The sequence below is a fragment of the Eumetopias jubatus genome, unplaced genomic scaffold (genome assembly GCF_037043125.1).
Source record: "Eumetopias jubatus isolate StellerSeaLion01/CBP00866 unplaced genomic scaffold, mEumJub1_p1.0 scaffold_10, whole genome shotgun sequence".
Classification (NCBI taxonomy): Eukaryota; Metazoa; Chordata; class Mammalia; order Carnivora; family Otariidae; genus Eumetopias; species Eumetopias jubatus.
Window position 1 is genome coordinate 122,256,208 of NW_028274816.1, and position 25,564 is coordinate 122,281,771.

Sequence of the window (25,564 nt, forward strand, 5' to 3'; positions counted from 1 at the left end):
TACTGCAGGACATAAGGCATTGCTCTTTGAAATGCCAGCAGACCCTGGGGACCCTGAACATCCTTTCCTGTTCTCCCACGTCCAATCCTCTTCCCCCTAAAAATCCCATCTTTAGCCTCCAGGTTAAAAAAAAAAAAAAAAAAGCTTCACTTTCATAAAGTTTAGGGAATTCTGTTTTAAGCAGTAAAAAGAATAGTAAAAGTTGCACAGAAAACCCCACAGGAGGCCTAGTTTTAGGTGGGTAATCCATGGGGTCTTTAGGACATTTAAATACACTATTGAGGGCGCCTGGGTGGCTCAGTCATTAAGCGTCTGCCTTCGGCTCAGGTCATGATCCCAGGGTCCTGGGATCGAGTCCCACATCGGGCTCCCTGCTCAGCGGGAAGTCTGCTTCTCCCTCTCCCACTGCCCCTGCTTGTGTTCCCTCTCCCACTGTGTCTCTCTCTGTCAAATAAATAAAATCTTAAAAAAAAAAAGCACTATTGATAGGCAATTTCCTGAGAACTTGGCTTGCCCTTTGTTTTCGGGGTGCATTCTCAGATTAATGATTTAATGTGGGTTTTTGGGGTTTTTTTTAGTCTCGAGTGATTGTGCAACAGCCAGGAGAAAGAAGCTTTCATTCTTTTTATCAGGTTAGTATCTGCTGCTGTGCAGGTAATCCATCATTGGCCCAGTTGTACAGGGAATGAATATTTTATGTTGGGACTCTTCCCTGTCCTGTGCCTCCTTTGCCTCCATTGGCCCAGGACACATTACACACATGTACATGCGTGCACACACCGTAGCCCACGTGCTGCTTCAGATATTTGATGAGCATGATTATTATAAAGAGCGAGCAGGTGGTTAACCCACCAGATGACTTGACTGCCTTGGTTGAGCATCACCTCCATCTTTTGGCAATGTAGAGAACAGTTTAATACCTGTAAAAATTTTTGAAACGGTAAATTCCGGATATGTTAAATTAATTGTGTTTTATTTTGAATTGAAGCTGTTGTTCCCATACTTGGGAGCCCAGAGACAGGAATACAACTTCAGTTTATTTTGCTCATGGAGGCTGTAAAGCAATATGATTACTTAAAACAATTATGAATTCAAGGGAGAATTGTCGTCTTTATCCCATCAAAGCTGTGATTGCTTAGAAAAAAATTTGATACCTCTTTTAAGAATGCTTTTAAAGTCAAAGTCAGAATCTTTTAAAGTAGCCTTTCTGTTAACAAGTCTATGCTCAGAGAACAAGTACAATACATAATTAAAATTTTTAAAGCCCCAAGTAACATGAACCAGTGCTAAGAAATTAAGTGGGTGATCAAATGAAGCAATGCTGTTTGGGATTTTTTTTAAAAGTAAAACTACAGATCAGTAAGATTGATTTCCATGTGGAAACCGTCTCTGCAGGTGATGGAGCAGTGACAGCGTAAGTTGAATACAATTCAGCCGAGTTTAATTTTTTCTAGGTAACTGCTTTAATAGACAGTGCTCATTTGTATATACAAGTTCTGGTATACTTAGTTTTAAAAGATCACTTTCGAAAATCTGATAATTATACCTTTTAAGTAAAACAAAGCATACAGTTTAATGTAGAAAATTTAAACGTAGCGCCTTCCAAAGGCATGTTCTATAAATAAGGGCTACCCATCCATATTGTATTCATGTTTTTGTTGACAATTCCCCATGTTTTCCTTAAACTATTTTTCTACCGAATATAAAAGAGTTCTTTTCATGTCTAGAACCCATAAGCTCTTCCCAGTGTTTTTCCTACTTGGATGACTGTGTTAAAACTTGTCTTTGTTCAGCCCTTCAGTCATGGGTATCCAGTGGTGCTCCTTTCCTGACATAGAGATTGACGAGGAAAGGCTATTTGTTTCCAGCGTGATTCAGCATGTGACTGCCTGCTGATACCTCTTACTTCCACGGCAATATTGACTTTTTCTGAATTCTGAAACACAGCTCTATCTTGTTTGGATAATAAGGCCGCTAAGCAAGTGACCACCACAACGCATAAGCTCCTGTTTAACAAATGACCATAGTAAAAGCAAGATTACCATTGTTATAATATTTGATGTACTTGGCTCAGCGTGTATTTTGCCAATTTATTTCTAATTAAATATTTTTTTCAGCTACTTCAGGGAGGTTCAGAGCAGATGCTACGCTCTCTACATCTCCAGAAATCCCTGTCATCCTACAACTATATCCATGTAGGCGCTCAATTAAAGGTAAGGGCTTCCTCTCTGAAATATAGAATCAGACAAAAAACCAGAGGGGATATTAAGTGATTCTCTGGTCCAGCCTGCTGCCTTTAAGCAAATGAGTGGCTCTTTTCTTCCATTCTGGTTTTTAAATTCTCAGGGACAGAGACTCACTGCAACTTCACTTCAACAACTTCACTTAATAACCATTTCTGTGTTTCATTGCCATCTGACGGGAATAAAGTTTCTCTCTTGTGATCTTGTGGGTTTTTTTCAATTTTTAATCCTATTCCTTTTGACACTGTAAAAATATTGATATGATTAGGAAATCCACCTCAGAGGAAGATGCCATATGGTTTGCCCCCCCCCCCCAGGCAAGTTGGGAAGACAGAAGGAACTTTAAAAGCACCCTGGTGATGGGTATTAAAGAGGGCACGTTCTACGTGGAGCACTGGGTGTTATGCACAAACAATGAATCATGGAACACTACATCAAAAACTAATGGTGTGGGCGCCTGGGTGGCTCATTCGTTAAGCGTCTGCCTTCGGCTCAGGTCATGATCCCACGGTCCTGGGATGGAGTCCCGCATCGGGCTCCCTGCTCAGCGGGAAGCCTGCGTCTCCCTCTCCCACTCCCCCTGCTCGTGTTCCCTCTCTCGCTGTGTCTCTCTCTGTCAAATAAATAAATCTTTAAAAAAAAAACAACTAATGATGTAATGTATGGTGATTAACATAATAATAAAAATTAAAAAAAAAAAACACCCTAATTGAAAATGAGTATCAAAAATCTCCTCCATTCCCTGTTTTTTCAAGTACTGATTTTGATATATCCTGGAAATAGTTTTGTGACCCTGGAGCATTTCTATTCAGCCTTCAAATTTTTAGTTTTTTTTCCCTTCACTTGCATGTGGGCCTTTTGCACTCCCATATGCAGATGCTTTTCTGCTCTTTTATTTCTAATTAGTGTTCTGCTAGTCACTTTACAGCTCATCCTAATGATATAGTAGCCTGTTGATGGTAGACTATAAACTGGTAATTACAATATTATCCTACTTTGTCAGAGAAAGGTACATAAATCCATAAAATAAGATATGGAGGGAAGGTTTTAATTACTGATTCTGGATGGATGAGAGTCCAGGTATCTGTGTTCTTGTACTTTTCCATGTTTTAAATTTGTTTTGTAATAGAAAATGCATTGCTCTTGTAGTCGGGGAGAAATAAAAGAATTTTTAAAAGGAAAGGAAAAGGATCTAAGATGTGGGAGGTGTTTCCTTTTTTATTTCTATTATTCATCTAAAGCGAATTATACCTGCATTACCTGATTAGCTGTATTTTTATTGCCGTGCATAGAAATAAATGATATTTAGCCTTTCCCAATTAACTTTCCATTGTTTGACATTCAAGTTGCATGGGTTTTTTTGTTTTGTTTTGTTTTACTTTTACAGTCATCTCAGAGTGGGATGTCTGGGTGAAAATTAATTGAAAACAAGACAATAGAGGGCAACACTTGAGCTTTCTGAGAGTAGGCCAAAAGCGCTCAGAGATGCAGAAGGGATTGTGAAACCAGCACTTAAAAAGCCAATGACCAGAAATGTTCCTCTTTAATCAAATTGTCTTACTGACCAAAATACTTTTGGCCCGATCACGTCGCACCCCCACGGAAAGCAAGCCCATCAGGCACAGAGGACCCCTTCCCGTGTGCCTCCTCAAAAGATGAGCATCAGGCCAGCTCCTCTGTGTCCCTGCCAGAGGAGAAATGCACTGAGGAAAAGATCAGTCAGGCCCTCTGCAGCTGCTGCTCTGGGAAAACTTTCTTGAGATAGGCCGTTACCATTGCTTCACTGTAAATTTCTGCTGACGTGTTGGTATTTCCAACCTGATGGCTATAGCTCCTCGAGGCTGGCAATTTATCTTTGATTGTTCCAGTTTGGGCTACTACAACAAAATACCATAAATTGGGTGGCTTATATACAACAAATGTTCATTTTTCACTGTTCTAGAGGCTGGGGAGTCAAAGATTAAGGCACCTACAGATTTGATGAGGGCCTTCTTCCTGGTTTATAGACGGAGCCTTCCCTATGTCCTCACAGGGCAGAAGGGATGAGGAATCTTTAGGGCCTCTTACAGTGGCACTAATCCCATTTATTGAGGGCTCCACCCTCATGACCTAATTACCTCCCAAAGGCCCTACCTCCTAATTCCATCACCTTTTGGGGAGGGGGATATCAGGATTTCAACATATGAATTTTGGGGGGATACAAACATTCAGTCTCGAACCAGTTAGAAGATCTGATGCACCAAATGTTCGTGAGAAGTGGTTGTGGTCCCAGAATATCTAATAGCTTGCTGAATGATTGAGGCAGCCCACTCTGCTTTGGGGGAGGGGGGCCTTCTTTTCCTCACCTGTGAAGTAAAAAGCCTGACCATCCAAGAGAAGGGAGTATTTTTCCCAGACTTTACAAGACTAATTGTGGAACAAAAAGCCATAGGCAACAATAGTCAGGCGTATGTCTTTGAGAGGCTCCCATGGTCAGTATTTGCATTTGTGATTCCCATCCCATGTTTTCTTCACTCATCACAGAGTGGCAGTCAGCTTCTGTGAAGCAGCTCAGGACTTGCTCCCTCACTGAAGATTCCAGAAAAGTATGTCACGCCTATTTTGTGTGATGGTGGCTCTCACACACAAATGGATATTTTGTGTGCTGAGTGATATTTCCACTCCTGAAATAATTTTATTTTCTCGGGGTACTCAGTGACTTACTACAAAAGCATCAAGACCTTGGCTAAACTCGAATGTAGTCTCATAATTGTTAGATTTTAATGCCCGTATGTAATGTCAGTGACTTTGAGTTTTCCATTTTCTTTCCCAGTCTTCTATCAATGATGCTGCAGAATTCAAAGTAGTAGCTGATGCCATGAAAGTAATTGGCTTCAAACCTGAGGAGACTCAAACTGTGTATAAGATTCTGGCAGCCATTCTTCACTTGGTGAGTAGGGACACCTTTCAGAATATGTTGCCTCCCTGTGGAGACAGGATGCTCTTTCAGAAGATTTTGCTTTTCCCCTGCAGATTTAAAAACTAATTTATATAAAGAAAATTTCTCTTACGTTTTGAAGCAATTACTGTATCTGTGGTTCTCTCCATTTTATAATATTATGAGGGATTTTTGAAGCCACTGTAGGTTTTGAAACTTAGCTTTAATTCATTGTCTTACTGGTATGTCAGATTTTGCACTGTTTCATTTGAGGATAAAAGAATTCAGTAATGATATGACTACCAGTGGTATAAGCTAAAATCTTTTGAACAGAATACATTTCCAGTAGCACTTGAAGCGTAGAATCATAAATTATCAGAACTGGAATCCTGATCATCTCATTTTTCAGGTTGGGAAATGAGCCCTAAGGGGGTGGCACAACTGGCCCAAAGGCGCAGCCAATACATGGTGGCTAACTGGGTAGATAAGATGGCCAACTCCTGGCCCAGTCAAGCTGCACTACACTACAGCAAACTCAGGTCAAGGGCCATGTGTCAGATTTCTCTCATTCCTGTGTATATAATTATAGACGTTGAAAATATAGTGAACATGTAACCTTAGAAGAAATGAGTGACACCATGAATTCAAATCTGGAATAAAACTTACCTTTCACTTTAATGTGGCAAGATTTAATTCTTAATGAAATGGGCAGGACCTATATGAAAAATATCATAGGGCAATATAAATGTTATTGTAAGTAAATGTTCCTAACTAGGAAGACTTGAACGTTATAAATTGTCCCGTTCTTTCAGCCAGTTTATAAATAAAGTGCAACAATATCCTTCAGAATCCAAACAGGACTTTTATTTTTTAAGTTGACATAATGGCCCTAGAATTTACCTGGACCAATAAACATGTAAGAAGATCAAATAAAATGTACTAAAGAAGAGTAGTAGTGTAGGGGGAAAGGCAGAGAGGATACAACCAATTCTGCCAGATTTAAAACGATAGTAAAAGTGGCAGTACTTTAAAACTTGTTGCTCAGATATGTCATCAGATTAATCAACATTGGTTGATGTGCTGGACAGTTGGTAGAGGGTTGATAAGTATTTATTGCTTATTGAACAAGTAAAATATAAATAGACTCAGAAGCTTGGGGGAATTTAATATATAATAAAGGTGACATTTCAGTTTTTTTTAAGATTCTATTTATTTATTTGAAAGAGAGAGAAAGAGAGCATGATTGGGGCGAGGGGCAGAGGGAGAGGGAGAAGCAGAGTCCCTGCTGAGCAGGGAGCCCGACACAGGGCTCGATCCCAGGACCCTGGGATCCTGACCTGAGCCGAAGGCAGATGCTCAAGGAACTGAGCCACCCAGGCGCCCCTAAAGGTGACATTTCAAATCAGGAGGAAAAGCTCAGCCATTCAGTAAATGGTGCTGGAGCAACTAACTAACCATCTGAAAAAATAAAGTTAGATTCTTTGCACCACTTAGCAACATAAATTCTAAGTGAGTTAAAAGTTTAAATGTAAGGGGAAAAGCTGTGTATTCAAAGAAAATATTGAATATTTATAAAATCTTTGGAGTGGGAAAGGTCTAAGTATGACACCAAAGTAAAAGAAACCCCAAAGCAAAAGATTCATAGATTCGACTACATAAAAATGTAAAAACCTCTCTCCATCAAAAACAAATGCTGAAAATTAAGAGATAGATCAGTGTCTAGAGAAGAGAGGAAAGATGGATGAAGCGCTAGGTTTTTATATATGGGTAACGTATTTAAGAAAATCAGTGCTGCGAACAAGGTCACTTTGAATTTTATCTTTAATTGGCAGATATATCCCTGACATAATGTTTCAGAATCTTGCTGGAAATGGCGTCTTGTTTTTTTCTCTCTGGTGTAGGGAAATTTAAAATTTGTGGTGGATGGCGACACGCCTCTCATTGAAAATGGCAAGGTTGTATCTATCATAGCAGAATTGCTCTCCACCAAGACGGACGTGGTCGAGAAGGCCCTTCTCTACCGGACGGTGGCCACAGGGCGCGACATCATTGACAAGCAGCACACGGAGCAGGAAGCTAGCTATGGCAGGGATGCCTTTGCTAAGGTGGGATTTTTAACTGACGTTGCTCGGCCTGGGGATGCAGTTTTAGTGAACTTCCGTGAGGATGCGTCCAGACGTTCCAAGAAAGTGGGCTCAGGCTTTTAGAACCTAGAATGGTGTGTTTTTGGACCATCACGGTCTCAATAAAATGCCCTGACTGTGAGCATCGCTCTCAGGAAGCGTTCTGAGGAGAGTGAATCCGACTAACTGGGAAGCTAATGATGCCTGCACGGGCCCTCTCACCGCCCTCCATTTTGCTTTGCCCACCAGTGTTTGATGAAGACCGACTCGGGGCAGCTGAGGGAGTTCTCATCCCTGTGTTTTGTGTCTGTGTGGGGATGATGCCATGAGTTAGTAACCATCCTCCCCTTAAGTCGTTCACCTTGTTTCCTTTTTCTGCCACGGGAAATAATGCTGCCGTATCCTGTGTGTGTGTCCGTACACACCAGCGCTCTTATTCCCACTGGACAGACTCCCAGGAATGAGCTCACCACATCAAAGGATACACTGATTTTAAACTTTAAATGGACTGACTTTATGGGTGTACAGGAGTACCTCATGGTTACTTTCATTTTCCTTGCCAGTGGATTTGAGCATCTTTCCATATGCTTGTAAGGTATTTAAATCCACTCTGGGAATCGCCTGGTGTGTCCCTTGTACATTTTCCTCAGGGCTGCTTGCTGTTTTGTTGCCTGTTTGTAAGAGCTCATCACTTTAACCCTTGGTCTGTTGTCTGCGTGGCAAATGTGTTATGTTTCCAAGTTCACATTTCCTTGTTTTCTTTTTCTTTGTTGCTGGTTGATTAGATGGCCGTGTATTCTCCATCTTGACTCTTCTAAGTCCCAGGCTTGGTTTTTAGTCTCAAGAGGAATTTGGATTTATCCAAGTGCAGTGAAGAGTGGAGGATTCTAAGCAGAGGCAATGACAGCGAGTCTGCATTTTTAAAGCAATCGCTCACGTATGGTGAATCTTCTGTGGGTGGGAACGGAAGCAGGGAGACGGTTACGGGGATATTTCAGTATCCGACAAAGATGATGGCAGGTAGCGTAGAAATGGGGGAAAGATGATTTGAGACGGGCTGTGTTTGAGATGTAAAACCCACAGCCCCTGTTTGGGGAACGATAAAATCAAGGATCGCTCTTAGCGTGGTCTGGCTCTAGCCTGCATCTCCTGCCTCATTCCACACCATACTCCAGTCTCCTTCCTTCAATCCAGCACCTCAGTGTTCTCTCGGGCCTTGCAGGTTGTCTCTATCCATTTCTCCTTCCAGCCACAGGGCCTCTGCACAGGCTTTCGCCTCTGCTTGGATCCCTTTTCTCTCCCCCTCTTGCCTCGTCAGCTCTTACTCATCCTTCTGATCTCAGCCCACTTACTCAGGGATGTCTTCCCTGGCCTCTTGTGAGTCCCGAACAGGTTAAATTATCCTCCAATGCCATGCACCTCACCTTCAGAGAGAGAGAGAGAGAGTGAGTGAGTGTGTGAGTGTGTGAGTGTGTGTGTGAGTGAGTGTGTGTGAGTGTGTGTGTGTGGTTTTTCCTTCATCCTGCTCCCTGTGCTTTTGGAGACTGAGACCATGTTTATGTTTGCTTTAGTACTGTATCTCCAATAACCTGCCCAGAGTAAGCAGTCAGCTAATATTTGTTGAATGAATAAATTCCTACATTTCTGGAGCCCTTTGTTCATGCTTAGAAGTAAGGTAGGAACAGTTTTTCGAGCTGGGGAGATCAAGAGTCCTGACAGCACATGTGTTTGAGATGCCTGTGAGGCCCCTAGGAATATTGTCAGGTTGGCTGTCAAGCACATGAGTCTGGCACTCAGAGGAGAGGTCTGCGTTGGAGTAATAGATTTGGGAGTAGTAGTATATTACTACCGTTTAACATCGAATGAGATGACTCAGAAGGTGTTAGTGAAGAGAAGAGGATCAGAGGAGCTCCACTTTTTAGAGGTCAGGTGGAGGAGATCTTACCAAAGGTCACCCAGAAGGAGCAGCCAGTGAAATTAGAGGAAAATTAAGGAGGTGTGGTGTCACAAATCCCAAAGGGGAGAAAGTTCAAGAAGAAGAAGGTGGGAAACCATATGGAGTGACAGTGAGTAAGATGTCCATATAGAGGCACAAGAAGGTGTCTACACTGAGGTAGTTTGGGGTCTTTGATGAGCCATTTCAGTGGAGCGGGGGGAGGTAAGCAAAGACTGGACTGGATCGAAGAGTAAAAGGGAGGCAAAGAAAGGAGGCAGTGCGTATGTGTAAGTGCAGGTGGAGAGAGGGGTGGATGGAGGGAGTTGCTAACCACGTGTGTGCTAAAGATGTGGCACCATAGAGTGTCCTTGTACCAGGATGTGAATGCATGTGAGTGTGTGGTGCCTTCATCCATGTGCTTCTGGCTCTGCGTATCCTTGGGTGTTGGATATGCATTTGACTTTCTAAGAATTTCCAACTGTGGTCTTCGGCTCAGATCTTTATGTAGCATTATAAATCAGTATTCATATTTTTAGAATCCATAGAACTTTACTGGAACATAGATATTAACTTGGTTCCACACTTTTTAATATTTGATGAAACTCACAATCAAGTAATGAAGCGACTTCTTTGAGGGAGTAGGCACATTATTGATAGAGCTGAGCACAGAAACATACCTGGGAGTGGTGTTGGAATACCATAGTGACCGATAATAATCCTAAAAAATCCAAACCATTTACTGGAGTGTTACCTACATCATGTAGTTTGTTTTTTTTTTTTAACAGATGATTTGCACTTCTAATTTTTCTGCGTTAACAGCTATGTTAAGTGTTAAGGAGAAAGTGTCTAAGAATTTAAAACTATCTAAACTAACTAAGAATTTATCACAGATCTAAACAGAAGACACCATCCCACATGGGTAAGAATGAATGATGTTGTTCTCCTCACAGGCAATATATGAACGCCTTTTTGGTTGGATTGTTACTCGCATCAATGATATTATTGAAGTCAAGAACTATGACACCACAGTCCATGGGAAAAACACCGTTATCGGTGTCTTGGATATCTATGGCTTTGAAATCTTTGACAACAACAGGTAAACTGGAATAAGATGCTCAAAACTCTACAGTATTTATTTTTTAGTCTCTCTGAACCTACCTGATTCCTTTTCTCGCAGCTTTGAACAGTTCTGCATCAACTACTGCAACGAGAAACTGCAGCAGCTCTTCATTCAGCTGGTTCTGAAGCAAGAGCAGGAGGAGTACCAGCGGGAGGGCATCCCCTGGGAGCACGTGAGTGCGCGCCTCTGGAAAGTAGCTTCCCGTGTTGCACGTAGCGTCGGCAGTGTCAGATCTTGTGTTAGCTGTTCTGTTGCAGTTTTCTCGGGCCCACAAAACATCCGAACATCGCCTTTCCTTTTGGGGATACGTAATTACAAGTCATCTCCAGGGTTGATGGGTGGAATGTCTCTCATTTGACGGACTGCCTTGTTGGTGCCCAGAAATGCTGAGTGACAGCCCTCACGCTTGCTGATGCCACCTGGGTTGTCTGGCTCGTATCTGTCTAGTAGAGTTTAGCGCCAGGCGGAGGTTACTCGGAGCGGCAACTTTTGCCTTAAGTTGACTGGTCTTTGCTTCCAAATTTAGTTTACTCTCTCGCCGTCTTCTTTCTCCTCCTCCTCCTCCTTTTTTTTCTCTCTCCTCTACTTTGTGGTCTAAGTGGCACTGTTACTATCTTCGGTTATTATGGTTTACATTCTCCAAAACCGAGGCGTGAAAACATTCACATTTACTTCCGTCTGCTGTCCTTCATGTCATACCTGTTATCACCTTCTCATGGCCCTTTATGAACACTGACAGTTGTCAGAGGTCTGAGGAGGGCGGGCCAGAAAGTGGGACTGCCCTGGGGTGCGAGCCCCAGACATCACCGCTGAAAAGCATGACTTGGTTGGCTCTCTTGCTCCTTACCATTCGGCCTCCTGCTTGTGACGGGTTGAGACCTAGTAATGTTTTCTTTTAAATTTGTGTTTTCAGACACTTTTGAGGACAGACTTGAGAAATGCAAAAACTTCTGAGTTTCCACACATTTCTGTGTTTATAAAACTGTTTATCCTCCTGCCGAATAGAACACACAATAAAGTCAGCATTTTTTTTAATATCTGACATCGTAGTAAAAAGCTTCTTTGATATACTGTATGTAAATTTTATATTTCTTCCCACCTTCCTGCTTTCTCTCTCCTCTCATTCAGAAAGGGAGACAGTACTATAATTAGTAGTTGTCCTGACTCAAATTGCATCTTTGCCTTCCAGCATGTGCTAAACATCACAATACCATAAAAAATTTTGTTCGAGTATATTAGTGTAAATTTTACTGTTTGACAAATGAACCAAAAGGTGTATTATTACTTTGTAGTAGAATTCCCTATCATTTTGATTTAAGCAGTGAACTCTCGTAGCACATTTAAGATGTAATTCAGTTAACTTTAGACGCAGCCTTCTTAGAATGGATCTGTTATACAATTCAATACACAATTACAACTGAAGCTTAGTTTTTTATAGCAAATTTAATCATAAAACTTGTTATTCAGAGATACTGGTCAAAAACGTCCTTTAAAAGTCAGGATATCAAATTCCACAGGCATAGTTGATAAGGAGGAAAGTTAACAACTGCAGTAGGCTGTCCCGAACATCTGAAAAAGGAGCAACTGCCCTAAAAATGCAAAAATCTTTAGCAAAATAAACCAAGAAATATATGTCCTATTGGGGACGGAAGGCTAGGTCGCAGGTAATTGTTACTATACCGACTACATGCCAGGCCCCTCCAAAGTAGAATCTCTATTCTGGGCGATTATTTCCTTTAAAAAACTCGACTTCTGAACATAGTGATTGATTTTTTTAAATGTTTTTTATTATGGAAAATTTCAAGCAAACATAAGAACAGAGATTGTGATATGATAAACTCCGTGTGCCTGTCACCAGCTTTGACAGTTATCGGTGGGTTGCCAGTCTCATGTCATCTGGGCCCACCGACCCACCCACCCACCTGACCCTCCAGATTATTTTGAAGCAAATCTCAGACATCATATTGTTTTACCTATAAATAGCCCCGTGTACTTCTCTAAAAGATGAAGACTTTTACAAATACCATGACCACAGTACCATTATCACACCTAAGAAATGTAACAGTAATTCCTTAATAGCATCAAATACCAGTCATGTTCACATTTCCTCAGTCGTCTTACTGGGTTTTTTTGTCTGTTTTTATTGTTGTTTGAATTTGGATCCAAGCAGGGTTCTTACTTTGTGGTTGGTTGATAGGACGCTCGCCTATCTATAGATTTTCTCCCCCATCTCTTTTTTTTTCCCTCACGATCTCCCAGTGGAGAGGATGAGTCAGTCGTTTGTTCTGTCGAGCTTGCCACAGTCTGGATTTTGCTCATCGGATTCCCGAGGTGTCATCCAGACTCTGTTCCGTGTATGCCCCTGGTTGTTAGATCTGGAGTCTTGACTGGTTTCAGGACCAGTGTTTTTCTACCAGTCTGTTTCATAGGTGGTATGTGGACTTCTGTCAGGAGGTTCCTAAGGCTTGGTTGTCTCCCTAATTGACTCACCTTTATAGGCTTTTGATGCAGTAGTTTACAAGTCATTTTTTAGCTTTTGAGAACTGGACTGTTGGGCACAGAGCTGCTCCGTCTGGGGTGGGAATGGGAGGCCCAGACCTCTCTGCCCCTGAGCTATCTCATCAGATCTCCTGCCCCCTGTAGTCCCTAAGAAGCCTCCTGGGAATCAGGATTGCTGGAGAAAGCTGGTTTGGAAGCCGCAACTTGAAGCAATGTTTGAAGTAACCTTAAACTTACGAACTGAACTCTTTAGCCAAGACTCATTAGTTATGCAGCTGGTTCTTTTTTTTTTTTAAGATTTTATTTATTTATTTGAGAGAGAGAGAAATGAGAGACAGAGAGCATGAGAGAGAGGAAGGTCAGAGGAAGAAGCAGACTCCCCGCTGAGCAGGGAGCCCAATGTGGGACTCGATCCCGGAACTCCAGGATCATAACCTGAGCCGAAGGCAGTCACTTAACCAACTGAGCCACCCAGGCGCCCTTTACAACTGGTTCTTTAGAGGACTTAATTCTTTTGTCCCTGGGACAAAAGACTTAATCTTTAATTCCATACTCCCAAAGTCTAAGGCTTAAGCTAATATTTAATATAAGAGTTACTGCTTTTTGAGAAGAGTAAGGATATTTTTTCCGAAAGGTGGAGAGAACTTTTCTCCCTAATTAGGAAATGTAATACATGTCCACCCCAAACGTACATATTTAGACCGGGGTTTCTCCACCTCTGTACTACTGATGTTTTGGACCAGATAAGTCTTTGTTGTGGGGCTGTCCTGTGCAGTTTACAATGTTGTAGTGGCCTCTTCCCACTGGTCACGTAGTCATGACCTCCAAAACTGTGTTCAGACAATGCCAAATGACCCTGGCGGGGGGCAGTCATCCTCTTGAGACTCCCTGATATAGACAGACCAGTAAAGTATGAAAAAGGAAGCAGAAGCCACCCTGTCTGTAGACCGTCAGTCCGTGGATACGGTAGAGAACTTGGAAGAGGAGGGTCGGAGCTGAAACCCATAGACAGATAACTGGCATGAGTCCTTGGACTTTAAATAGCATGGAGCAGAACCCAGGAGAGACTGAAATAGTCCATTATGAGCATATAGATCTTACAGTAGGTGATGGAGACAACACTCAAGTTTAGGTACCTCCTAAATGAGGGGGACACATCAACACATAGGACTAAACTGTGTGATAATAGACTGCCCACCTTCAAGCACTGCACAGCTAGCCTGTGTGAGGCCAGTGTGCATGCTGGGATGGATGCCGCACACTATCTGAATCAGCGGGTGTAGACGAGGAATTTGCTATGAACTTTGCATATATTGAAGTTGCTAAAAAAAACAGCTGTTATTTAGAACTTTATTCAGCTCACAAAAGTAAACGAAAAGTTTATCCTTATCTTTTACAGATACTTTCGTCTCAGAATTAAATTTTTTATGTTTTGCCCAGAGAAACATCAAAAGTCTGTTAGACATCTATGTGATTTTTTTCACTTGGGGAAAGCTTTCGGGTTTTAGTCCTCCAAGGCCATAGAACTAGAAATTTTTGAGTTCTGTGTGATACCTTAACCTCATCAAATTATGAATTGAATAATACTTTAATGTTATTTGTTGGTACTTTGTGGAGTGTGGGTCTTGTGATTAAATGGCAAACAGATTGGGGGATTGAGAGTATGAAGGAGTGGGGTTAGGTGTGGGATTAAAACAAAAGTTAGTGATGGGAGAAGCACTGCCTCCTTTACAATTTTTGCTTTGAGCTACACCCACGTAACACAAAGTGTTACAAAGTCAACAAAGAAGCTAAAAAACAAAGCTCTGATAGAACATGTGCCCTTTTAGCATTAGGCCTCATTAATTCTCTTGACATACTTCCCATCAAGATAACTTTCCTTGAGCTCCTGAAACATATGCAGGAATCAGTGTCTTGCCTGTGCTGGCGTCTGTTCCCTCTGGAACCGCCTCCCTGCTGTGTCCTGCAGATCGATTACTTCAACAATCAGATCATCGTGGACCTTGTGGAGCAGCAGCACAAGGGGATCATTGCAATCCTGGACGATGCCTGCATGAACGTTGGCAAGGTCACCGACGAAATGTTCCTCGAAGCACTTAACAGTAAACTGGGCAAACATGGCCATTTTTCCAGCCGAAAGGTAATGTGTTTTATGAGAACTTCCTCTTCTTTCAACCTGTAAGATTTTCCCCATTGTTTGACAGAATGGTCTTAAATGTTGGCTTAAAAGAATGTCCACTCAACTAAGCAAGAAAGGCCATAAGCATCCATTAAGTGACTTGCTGCTGGAAATAAATTCTGCCTCTCTGGTTTATGAGATGACAAGATGGATAAAAATCATAATATCCAGGAGAGGGAGCTCCAGACTATTCAATTTGCTAGAAATAGGAAAAATGAACATGATTTTAGAAAGCATGATGTCATTTATAACCAATAGGTACAGAGGCCTTGTTCATGTGCTAGAATTTTGCTCCTGCATCTGATAATTCTGGCACTGAAAACAGCTTTTGTCCTTGACCTTTTACTGTAATCAGTTATAAAATGTAGTATGTGTCCTTTGCCAGTTCTTCAGACTATGTGCCTTTTTTTTTTTTTAAAGATTTTATTTATTTATTTGACAGAGAGACACAGCGAGAGGGAACACAAGCAGGGGGAGTGGGAGAGGGAGAAGCAGGCTCCCCGCGGAGCAGGGAGCCCGATGCGGGGCTCGATCCTAGGACCCTGAGATCATGACCTGAGCTGAAGGCAGAGGCTTAATGACTGAGCCACCCTGGCGCCCGAGACTATGTGACTTTCTTGAGAATAGAGAAGTTCTAGCTGTAATTCTCCCCATCACAAGGAAACTCATTCCCCTAAACGAATGGGTATCCTCTCAACTCCCCATTTTCCACATTCTACAAATGTTACTAAACAGATCACGTTTCTGTAATAAGTGGTGGCAGTTGTGGTCGTCAGACCTTTGTGCCGTGCTTTGCACATAGTATGTTTGTCATTCATATTTGCCCTAGGAGGGGCACACCATCATCCTTGGGTGTTCCCTACAATACCAGCTTGTCCGGCAACCATAAGCTGAAGGAGAAACAGGCCCCATGCTCCGTCGCTTCCATAAAGAAAGGAGCAAACATTTCTGCTCCTCCATATTTTCATGTAAATCTATGACACACTGCCAATTTTTTTTAACACGAATAAGTCTATTTTCTAACTTCGTCCCCTTTGAAATTATGTAATCAGAACAGATAGATAAAGCACAAATCCTCAAGAAATAGACTACTGGCTGATATTTATTTTAGGCCAGTTTATTTCTAAGAGATGTTCCTTGGTCTTTTACTGAGAATTGACTTGGATCCCTACTACAAGTCAGTCAGCTGTCAGATACTATGGTCTGACCTTTGACATTAGGGTTCTGGTCATAGGTATTCTCCACTCATTTCCCATGTATAACACAAGTGCTTAATAAGTGCCTCTCACTTCCCAGGCATAATTCTGGGTGCTGGGGACAGAGCAGTGAGCCAAGTTAGAAGCATCCTACCCCATTTAGAGTGATCTGTTGTAAGATGGTGTTATTACATGGGCATATGTCCCATTTTCGAGGGATGGGTTATCTACGTCCTTTATAATCACAACCCAGGTTTTGGAGACTCACCTAACATCTTGCCTACCAGATGGTAGATAATCAGTGTTTGTAAAATTGAATTGAATTTGGTCACGATCATACCAAATACATCTTATGGAATATTGAATTTTAAACTAAAACACACAGGGCTCCACTTCATTTAAATAAATAACTGTGAATCTCATGATAAATCACTTCATTTTGATTCACCTTAGCCATTTATACACCTGACTTAAATTTGTCCACCAAATATTTTGAAATAGAGTCTCATTCTTAAGGTAGCCACTGTACATAGTACTTTTAAGCAGTTGTCACTGATTTGATAAGAAATTGCAAAATGATGATTTATCTGGGAAGACCGGAATTCTTTTTTTTAAGATTTTATTTCTTTATTTGAGAGAGAGAATGAGTGAGTGGGCAGGGGGTGGAGCAGAGGGAGAGGGACAAGCAGACTCCCTGATGAGCACAGAGCCCAGCGCTGGGCTCAGTCTCAAATCAAGAATCGGACGCCCAACTGACTGAGCTACCCAGGCCCCCCAGGAATTTTCTTTCTTTTTTTTTTTTTTTCTTTAAATGTGGAAACCCAGGTTTCTCTGGCTCTCCAGCTAGGTGGCTCTTTTTTCCAGCGTCACTACCTGCCCCCGCCTTGTCTGACAAGGTGAGGGGGGTGATGCTGGAAAAAGTCCCCCCTGAGATGGGGACTTTTAAAGTGTATTAATTTCTGGGATTATTGCCCTGATGAAGGAAAAATGGAATAACCAAGCTGTCAGGATATTTTCATCACTATGAATCTTTCTGTTAAATAATGCTATTATCCTGTATATTACACCAGGTGTTATCATTTGCTGTTGGTTGCAGATTAGTTTGAGTTACTGGCATGTTAAATAAGAGGTTTCTGCCTTGTATTTATTTAGAGGCTAAATGATTTCTTATACATTAAAGTTATCATGGAGAGATAGGCAAATGATCCAATAAACCACGAAATTACTATTTAAAGTATTGTGAACATATAAAGTTAAACGATATACAAAAGTTATTTTTAAAACGTAAAGAAAAATCTAAAACCTTCTGTGTTCAGATCACTTGAGACTTTACAGTATCCAAATGTAAGAATATTCAATTAGTGTGGGCATCTCCTGGGTCCTTTTCCACGACGAGTTTTATAAATGAAAGGGTTTTGTAAAATGGTTAACGAGAGAGAGAAGGAAAGAGGGATTCCATTTTTTGGCGACCTCTCTGTATGTTATATACTTTGATCTCCGTGGTTCATTTAAGCTTCAGAACAACTGTCTGGGATAAATAACTATTTAAGGACACAGAGCAAGTAGATGGTAGAGCCAAGATTTGAACCTCGGAAGTCTGACTCTCATTTACTGTAATTATTCGCTTTTCTGATTAATAAACTAACTATTCCTTTACTAGTCCAGTTATCATGCAGAAGCCACCATCCTGGTTGGGGTTGTTTGTTAGCTAACAGTGCAACTTAAGTTTTTGTGTGTAACTGCACTCAGTGCTTTATGGATTCTTAGATGTCTGCTTTAGAACCTGTAGGATACTGCGTGATCCTTCACAGGGCAGACAAAGGAGTCTGGGCACTACCGTAACAAGGAAAATTGCAGGAAACTGTGGAGACCACCACCATTTCCATAAACTATTCCTCTTCAGTGAGAAATAGCTACAGGAAGTTGACCTTCTTTGAAATGACAGCCCTGAACTTGACTCCCAGCTCAGCAAAAGACAAGTGAGCCAGGCCATTGTGTACATAGGAGAGCAGACATTACGTCTGGTCCCAAGAATACTTCCCAGAACGACCACCTATGAGCTATGGGACTTGGGCCAATTACCTGATTGATACTCTCTGACCCTTAGATTCCTTGTATGTAAAAGAGAGCTCCTAATACTTACTTTAAATACTTACTTACTTTAAATCTCAGTTGTGAGGACTGCATGAGATGTACATGCCCAGTAGACTGCAAGCCCTCGGTGTGGTGCTCCGTAAGTGGAGCTTGGAGCAGAAAGGGACTGTATCAGTCAGGGTAGGCTGGGCCACTTAGGGCGGCAGCCAGACTTTCAGCGTCAGAGACAACAGAAGTCTGTTCCTGTCCCAGGGACCCAGACTTCTTCCGTCTCGTCCCTCCCCTTGCCGCTGTCCTTCTCTGCATCCAGCTAGTGGGAGGAGAGGGTCACCCACTACTTACCAGCTTTGGCCCGACACAGACACACTTCCTTTCCCCTCACCGTCCGCTGTCGAGCGTCTGGTCACTTGGCCATATCCAGCTGCCAGGGTGGCTGGGAAGTGAAGTCCAGCCATGTGGACTTCCGGTGAAAGCTCGCAGGCTTTACCACATAAGCCCCACACAGGGCCATTTCATTCGTAATGGTATCCAGATTTGTGACACTGCCATCATCTTATATGACATTGGAGTATATTTTTAGGAGAGTGAAAATAATCTGTTTTCAAAATCATCTCCTTATTGATTTCTTAGATCTGCGCCTCAGACAAAATCCTGGAGTTTGATCGAGATTTTCGAATTCGACATTACGCAGGTGACGTAGTGTGAGTATCTTACTTTGGTACCTAACACAATGACTTACATGCAGCTTCACTTCAGAAAATAGAACCAGAATCCTATTCATTTGTGTTTTTTAGTCATTTCATAGGGTAATATAGTTTCATCTCCTCGCTTAAAAAAAAAAATTCGCTTAGCTTCATTCATTCCTTGCTTTTCAAACTTTTCTTGAACATACACGGCGGCAGCCATGCACACAGCCCCTGGCATAGTTGGCATTCAGTCAGATCAGCTGATGGATAAATAAATCATGGGAGAATGTTAACGAGGAGAGAAAGATGGGTAAGGTGGGCCTTTTTCTGAAGAAGCAAACAGTTCAGTGGTGGACACAAGCAGATACATGATAAGTCGCTATAACGAAGAATGGGAGGGGTCAAACTAGAGATGCATGAGGCCTTATGGAAACACTGAGGAGGGATAATCATGCCAGGGTGAGGAGTGTAAAGAGGTTTTGGTGGAGGAAGTGACATCTAAGCTGAGTCATCAAAGTAAAAGAGGTTTAGTCAGGGGAAAGAATTGGGAAGGGAGGGCACTCCAAGCAGAAGAGCCAGGAGGCTTACGGGCCCAGAGCCAAGAGCCACCATCGCTTGCAAAGAACTACAAGCAGTTGGGTAACTACATAAGCAGAAACTAGTTTTGCCATATTATTTTCCAAATGTCAGTTGAAAAAGTAAAATTCTCACAAGCCACATTTTCTGGTCCCAATATAAGAAAAGTAGAAATTGATAAGAAAATAAAACTACCTGAATATCTGAGTCCCCTAGGGCTGCTATAACAAATTGGCGGCTTAACATGAGAGAAATGTTTGCCTTCCCAGTTCTGGAGGCCAAAAGTCTGAACTTTAGGTGGCTCAGGGCCACACGCTGGAGGATGACTATTCCTCTCCTCTGTCAGCTTCTGGTGGCTGCAGACATTGATTGGCTTACGGCTACATCTCTCCTGTCTCTGCCTATGTGGTCACACTGCTGCCTCCTCCTTGGTGTGTCTGTTAAAACTCCCTCTGCCTTTATCTTTTTTTTTTTTTTTAAAGTAGGCTCCATACCCAGCATGGAGCCCAGCTCAGGCCTTGAACTCACAACCCTGAGATCAAGACCTGAGCTGAGATCAAGAGGTGGACGCTCAACCGACTGAGCCAGCAGGCAGCCCTGCCTCTGTCTTAAAACTACAATTGTGGTGGCATTTAGGGCCCACCTGGGTAATACAGGATCAGTTTCTCCTCTCAAGATCCTTAACGTAATCACACCTTTTGTCATAAAAAGATCACACTCACAGGGGCTGGGGAATTTGACATGGATGTCTTTCGGGTCAGGGAGGTGCATTTTTCAGCCTGCTACACTTAGGGTGCTTTGTTCACTGAACACTGCTTCTTACCTGATTGTTCTTTAGTTTCCTCTTTTCCTTCCTCCTTATTTTTTACATTAGGAGCTCTCTTCATCATCACCCGTTACAGGAAGAGATTACATAACAGCAACAACAACAAAAAGGCAAATGATCATCTCTACAAATGCCGAAAAGACATTTGAAGAAATTTTAATAGCTGCTCCTGATTTAAATTAAAACTCTGAGTCATAAGATAATATGGCTCGAGATGATCACCCCATCTGTCAAACTAGCCATCAGTGCTGGAATGGCACCATTCTCCACTTGTTCTGGTCCCATTCCCACGTTCCAGAACACTGAAGAGGGGAGATGCAGCAGTATGCACACTCTCCTGCTGAAAAGGCGGGCCTCACTTACAGGACGCTTCCATTCAGTTCGGAAGCATCAAAGCAGAGCTGGTCAGAGGCCTTGGAGACCCGCTAGTCTGGCCCCTTTGTTTTATAGATGGAGAGAACTTAAGGAAAGTGTGTAATAACACTTTCACCCAAGGACACACAGCAAGTTTATGGAGTAGCTGAGCCAATAACTGGTTTCCAGACTCCTAGTCCAGAATGCTAACTGACCCTTCTGAGGGGTATTCAGTGCCTCAGACTTCCCCTTCTCTCCTTCAGCCCTTCAGTCCTTTTCTAGATTCTTACTGCATATCTTCTGTGTGCACAATGTTTTACAAGGTGTGATCTCCTCCCACAAAGAGCCTTCCATGTAAGATCGCATACATACCTATATGGTTGTGTGTGTGTGTGTGTTTATTTCTACTCAGAAATGTGCATGCACATAATATACACACATTTACATGCATACATCAGTACATTTAAAAGATGGTCTAAAATAATCGCCATACAACTAATAACAGTATTGTCAGAATTTAGAATAATTACATGATGTAATACTTGTGTGAGAGGCCCAGGAAGGCTGATGCTAGTCCTTAGATGCTAGGAATTATTTTTAAAGGGAGAAGTGGGAAGGGTGCTAGAAATATTCAGGAAACAGTAACTAGGTCCATTTAAGTGGAGTGTGTCCTTTTTGTAGCATTAGAGAAGTGGAAATGCCTGGAAAAGTAGATTGAGATCAAATCATAATGAGTCTGAGAGGCCAAAATAAGGACTTTGCAGTTTGAATGTTCTAGGTTAGACAAAAGATTAAGAGTCAAAGGGCTTCAGGGTTTCAGTCAGAAGTGACCTGAAGGTCTTAGGAAACGGATCTAGGATGCGGGAGGCAAGGAAGGAACTTGAGACCTGGTGACCTCAAAGCTCCTCTTGGCACTACAGCCTGAAGGAACCTTCTCAGAGAATTAAATACATGAGGCTGGCACATCAGTGAGGGGTCAGGGTAAGACATCTGAGAATTATCTACATCGATGTGATGACTGTCAAGGAAGAAAATACAGTCAGGCAAGAAAGTCGAGCTGTCGGGAGCAGGGACGTCTAGAGTTCTGTTTGCACGGCCTCTGAGCCTCTGTCCTAGTCACCCTGACGCTCCATCACTTGTGTGACCCCCAGCAGTGCACTTGCTCCTGCCGGAGTCCATGGCCATCGCTGCAACAGAGCAGCTCCCATCCCTCCTTCATCCCAACTGCCAATGTAGCTGGCCTCCTGACCTCATTTCTCTCCCTCCTCCAGACCATGAAGGCTGGCCTCCTTGTTTTCTCTCACGTACTCCATGCATGTGCCTGCTCCTCTCCCTTCATTTGATCTGTTTCCCTGTGTGATCTCTCTTCCTCTTTCTCCTCTGCTTATCCAAATCTTACCACCCTTTGCAGTTCTTCTTGGATTCTTTTATCCCACCCTGAACACGCTGAGAGAACTTTAGGCAAGTCACTTGACCTCCTTACGGAAGACACTGTTAGCTCCTGTATGTTGCAGTTTTGCTTTTATCTTAGGAGTGCTGGATGACAAACACAGCCATCTTTTTAAGAGTCATCTTCTCGAGGTAAGCAGTAAACCGGTAGAAAATGACGGTCTTAATCATAGTGACGGTACTGATGTTTGTTCTCCTTTTGAGGAATAGAAACAACATCCCCTCTATTTAGTAGGTAAATTGATATTATTTAACCAGAACAAAGTGGACAATATTAGCTCTACAGATGATTGATGGCATAATTACCAGTGGAAAGGCTTGTAGACTTGTCGAAAAACTTAAATGTGGCTCTTGCTTGGTGAATAATGCATGTTTTCTGTGGGTTTTTTTTTCTCTACTAGCTATTCGGTCATTGGATTTATTGACAAAAATAAAGACACTTTATTTCAAGATTTCAAGCGCCTCCTGTATAACAGGTAGGATGGAAATTTCATTAATTATCTTTCCATTAAACTCTTATTGTGTAATACGCATGCACATGATTACTTTTATGTGGCAATTATTAAGAACTTCTGGCAAATTTTCTAGTTCTGTGCTGTCATAATGAATGAATGAAATAATATATTTATGATTATACAGTCTATAAATTTAGGACGGGGACTTGCTACCAATAGGACTTTCCTTGATTTCCCTTGGGTTGCCGCGGTTTCTCTGTTCACTACTGCCATCCTTCTGGCACCCCTCCCAGTGTCCCCAGGGGAGGCCAGGGGCAGTGGGGATGGGGTGTTGGATAACCTCTGGCCCAGATAAACATTTTATACATGCAGATTCCCACTGTAGAGTCTTTGCCTCCAACTAAGAGACCACTCTTAATATCAGAGCGTCATCTAGTGTTGACAGATCCTCAGTGGACGGAACCTTTCCACAGTCCAAGAAAATGTGGAAAAGATGTGGCGAAATAACTCAAGGCAAAGGATAGCAAGTTCAAACCCAGTACAGATGCTTTGGAGAGAGGCCCGTAAAGAAGAGCTTCTCAACCAGTTTCTTCTTTTGGGTGAGAGGAATGTAATCACACACTTACGTCTACTCAGTTGGCCAAGAGATCATCAGAAGTGTGTTGAACACCTGGGAACCATACATTCTTCTGTGCCCTAAAATGCAGCTGTGAAAACTATTTAGGCTAAGTCCCTGCCTTCATGGATCTGCTCTTCCAGTGGAGATGGCAGTTAATAAGAAAACAAGTCACTTTCCGGTAGTGACAGATGCTGTGAAGAAAAATAAAGTAGGTAGGAGATTGAAGAGTACAGACAAGGAAGCATTATAGAGAAGGGTGGTCAGGAAAGTCTTCTTAAAAGAGGGGACTTTTGAGCAGAGGCCTGAATGAAGTGAGGGAGTGAGCCATGAACACATTGCGGGGAGAGCATTCCAGGCAGAGAGAAAACCAGTGCCAAGGCGCCAGGGTGGGGGGTGTCTTGAGAACAGCAAGAAGGCTAGTGTGGCTAAAAGCAGGGTGAGGGGTGGGGAGAGTCATAGGGAATGAATTTAGGGAGGTCAGCAGGGTGTGGATCCTGAAGAGTCCGTGAGCCAAAGTAAGGATGAAGTATGAAGAGAAGCCATTGGAATTTATGATACGATGTGATTTATGTTTTAAAGAACTCACTAGGGCTGCTGTGTAAAACACACACTGTTTTGTGTTTTACAAGGGCAAGAGTAGAAGTGAGGAGACCAAACAAGAGACTAGTAATCCAGATGGTAGTAACAGAGGTAATGAAATGTGGTCAGAGTGAGTGGTATTTTGAAAGTAGAGCCAACAAGATTTGCTGATGGGTAGGATGTACGGCATGAGAGAAAAATGGAAATCTAAGATGAAGTCTGAGCAGTGGGGAAGGGATGCTTGAAGTGGGGAAGGCAACGGGAGGGGCTAATTGGGTGTAGGGGAGATGGGGCGTTTTGTTTTGGATATGTTATGTTATATTGGACACGCCGCTGAAAATGCCAAGTAGACGATTGTGCGTATGCACCTGGAACTCTGGGTAAAGGAGGGACTAGAGATACAAATTCATGGTCATCAGTCTGTTGACAGTATTTAAAGCCATAAGACTAGATGAGATGAACAAGGGTGATCTTAGCACAAATAGAAGAGAAGAGGTAAAAAAGACTCATTCCTGAGATCTCCAGCATTCGGATTCAAGCAAGAAAGAAGCAACTAGCAAAGGAGACAGGGCTGCCAGTGAAGTAGGAAGAAAGCCAGAAATCTGGTGTCACAGAGGCCAAGCCAAGAAAAAAGTGCTTTAAGAAGAAAACAATTATAGGGGTGCCTGGGTGGCTCAGTCGTTAAGCATCTGCCTTCGGCTCAGGTCATGATCCCAGGGTCCTGGGATTGAGCCCCGCACCGGGCTCCCTGCTCAGCGGGAAGCCTGCTTCTCCCTCTCCCACTCCCCCTGCTTGTGTTCCCTCTCTCACTGTGTCTCTCTCTCTCTCTCTCTGTCAAATGAATAAACAAAAGCTTTTAAAAAAATAAAAAGTAAAATAAAAATTTTTTTAAAAGAAGAAAACAATTATAAACTGTCAAATACTGTCAAAAGCAAAGTAAGGTGAGAACCAAGATTAACCATGGGATTTGCTGACATGCCAGTGGGACTCTTGAGAACGCTGATCTCAGTAGAGTCGTGAAGACGAATGTCTGATTGAAGTGGGCTCCAGAGAATATGGGTAATGAGAATGTGGAGATACGGTGTTAAAACAGTTCTTTTGAGAAAGTTTACTACTCAGTGGTTCATCTGTGTGGATGCTGAGGGCGCCAAGGACAGTGATGGAGCTCTCAGCACCAGAAGGTTACATGGGAACAAGAGGGGCTCCGAGTAAGGATTGGTCACGGGGAAAAGGACTTTCAGAAAGGAGTTGCAATGCTTGAACTTTCAGGTAAGATGCACCCACTTTGAGGGACAAATGACAGAGTCTGGCATTGCTCTGTGTAGGGTAATGTCAAAAATTCAAATTGGAAAAACAGCTTCAGTTGGCCAGTGGCAATGTCAGCATGTGTTGCCAGCGGAAGGCAGCCAGGCTGTGTACCAGGAGGCTACAGAAGATGGCATTCATTACCTTCGTGAATGTATTACGGTCCATAGGTCCAGCTCTGTGAGAGTAGCTCCTCTTAGCGGTGGACTCACGTAATTCCCAAGCTCACAGGACCAGTGTAGAAACAAAGCCACGTGGGGATTTATTTCCAGGGGAAAATCTGACCATCACATGGAATGGAATATTTGCACTGCTATGACAGGCTGTTCTCCCCTCTTGGAAAACCTGCTTGGGAAGTCACATAGCAGCGAGAATTCTAGTTTATTAATTGACAGTGAAAAATATTGC

At 42.5% G+C, this 25,564-nt stretch overlaps 1 protein-coding gene across 1 annotated transcript in view; it reads left to right on the top strand.

The window, feature by feature from the left end:
* MYO1D (myosin ID) overlaps positions 1–25,564 on the top strand; it is a 349,561-nt gene that overhangs the window by 104,189 nt on the left and 219,808 nt on the right. The window contains exons 5-13 of the mRNA XM_088028373.1: positions 579–632; positions 2,118–2,213; positions 5,056–5,172; positions 7,062–7,265; positions 10,170–10,315; positions 10,397–10,511; positions 14,808–14,978; positions 18,938–19,008; positions 22,600–22,674. Coding sequence (XP_087884499.1) covers positions 579–632; positions 2,118–2,213; positions 5,056–5,172; positions 7,062–7,265; positions 10,170–10,315; positions 10,397–10,511; positions 14,808–14,978; positions 18,938–19,008; positions 22,600–22,674 — 1,049 coding nt within the window. The remainder of the gene's footprint in view (positions 1–578; positions 633–2,117; positions 2,214–5,055; positions 5,173–7,061; positions 7,266–10,169; positions 10,316–10,396; positions 10,512–14,807; positions 14,979–18,937; positions 19,009–22,599; positions 22,675–25,564) is intronic.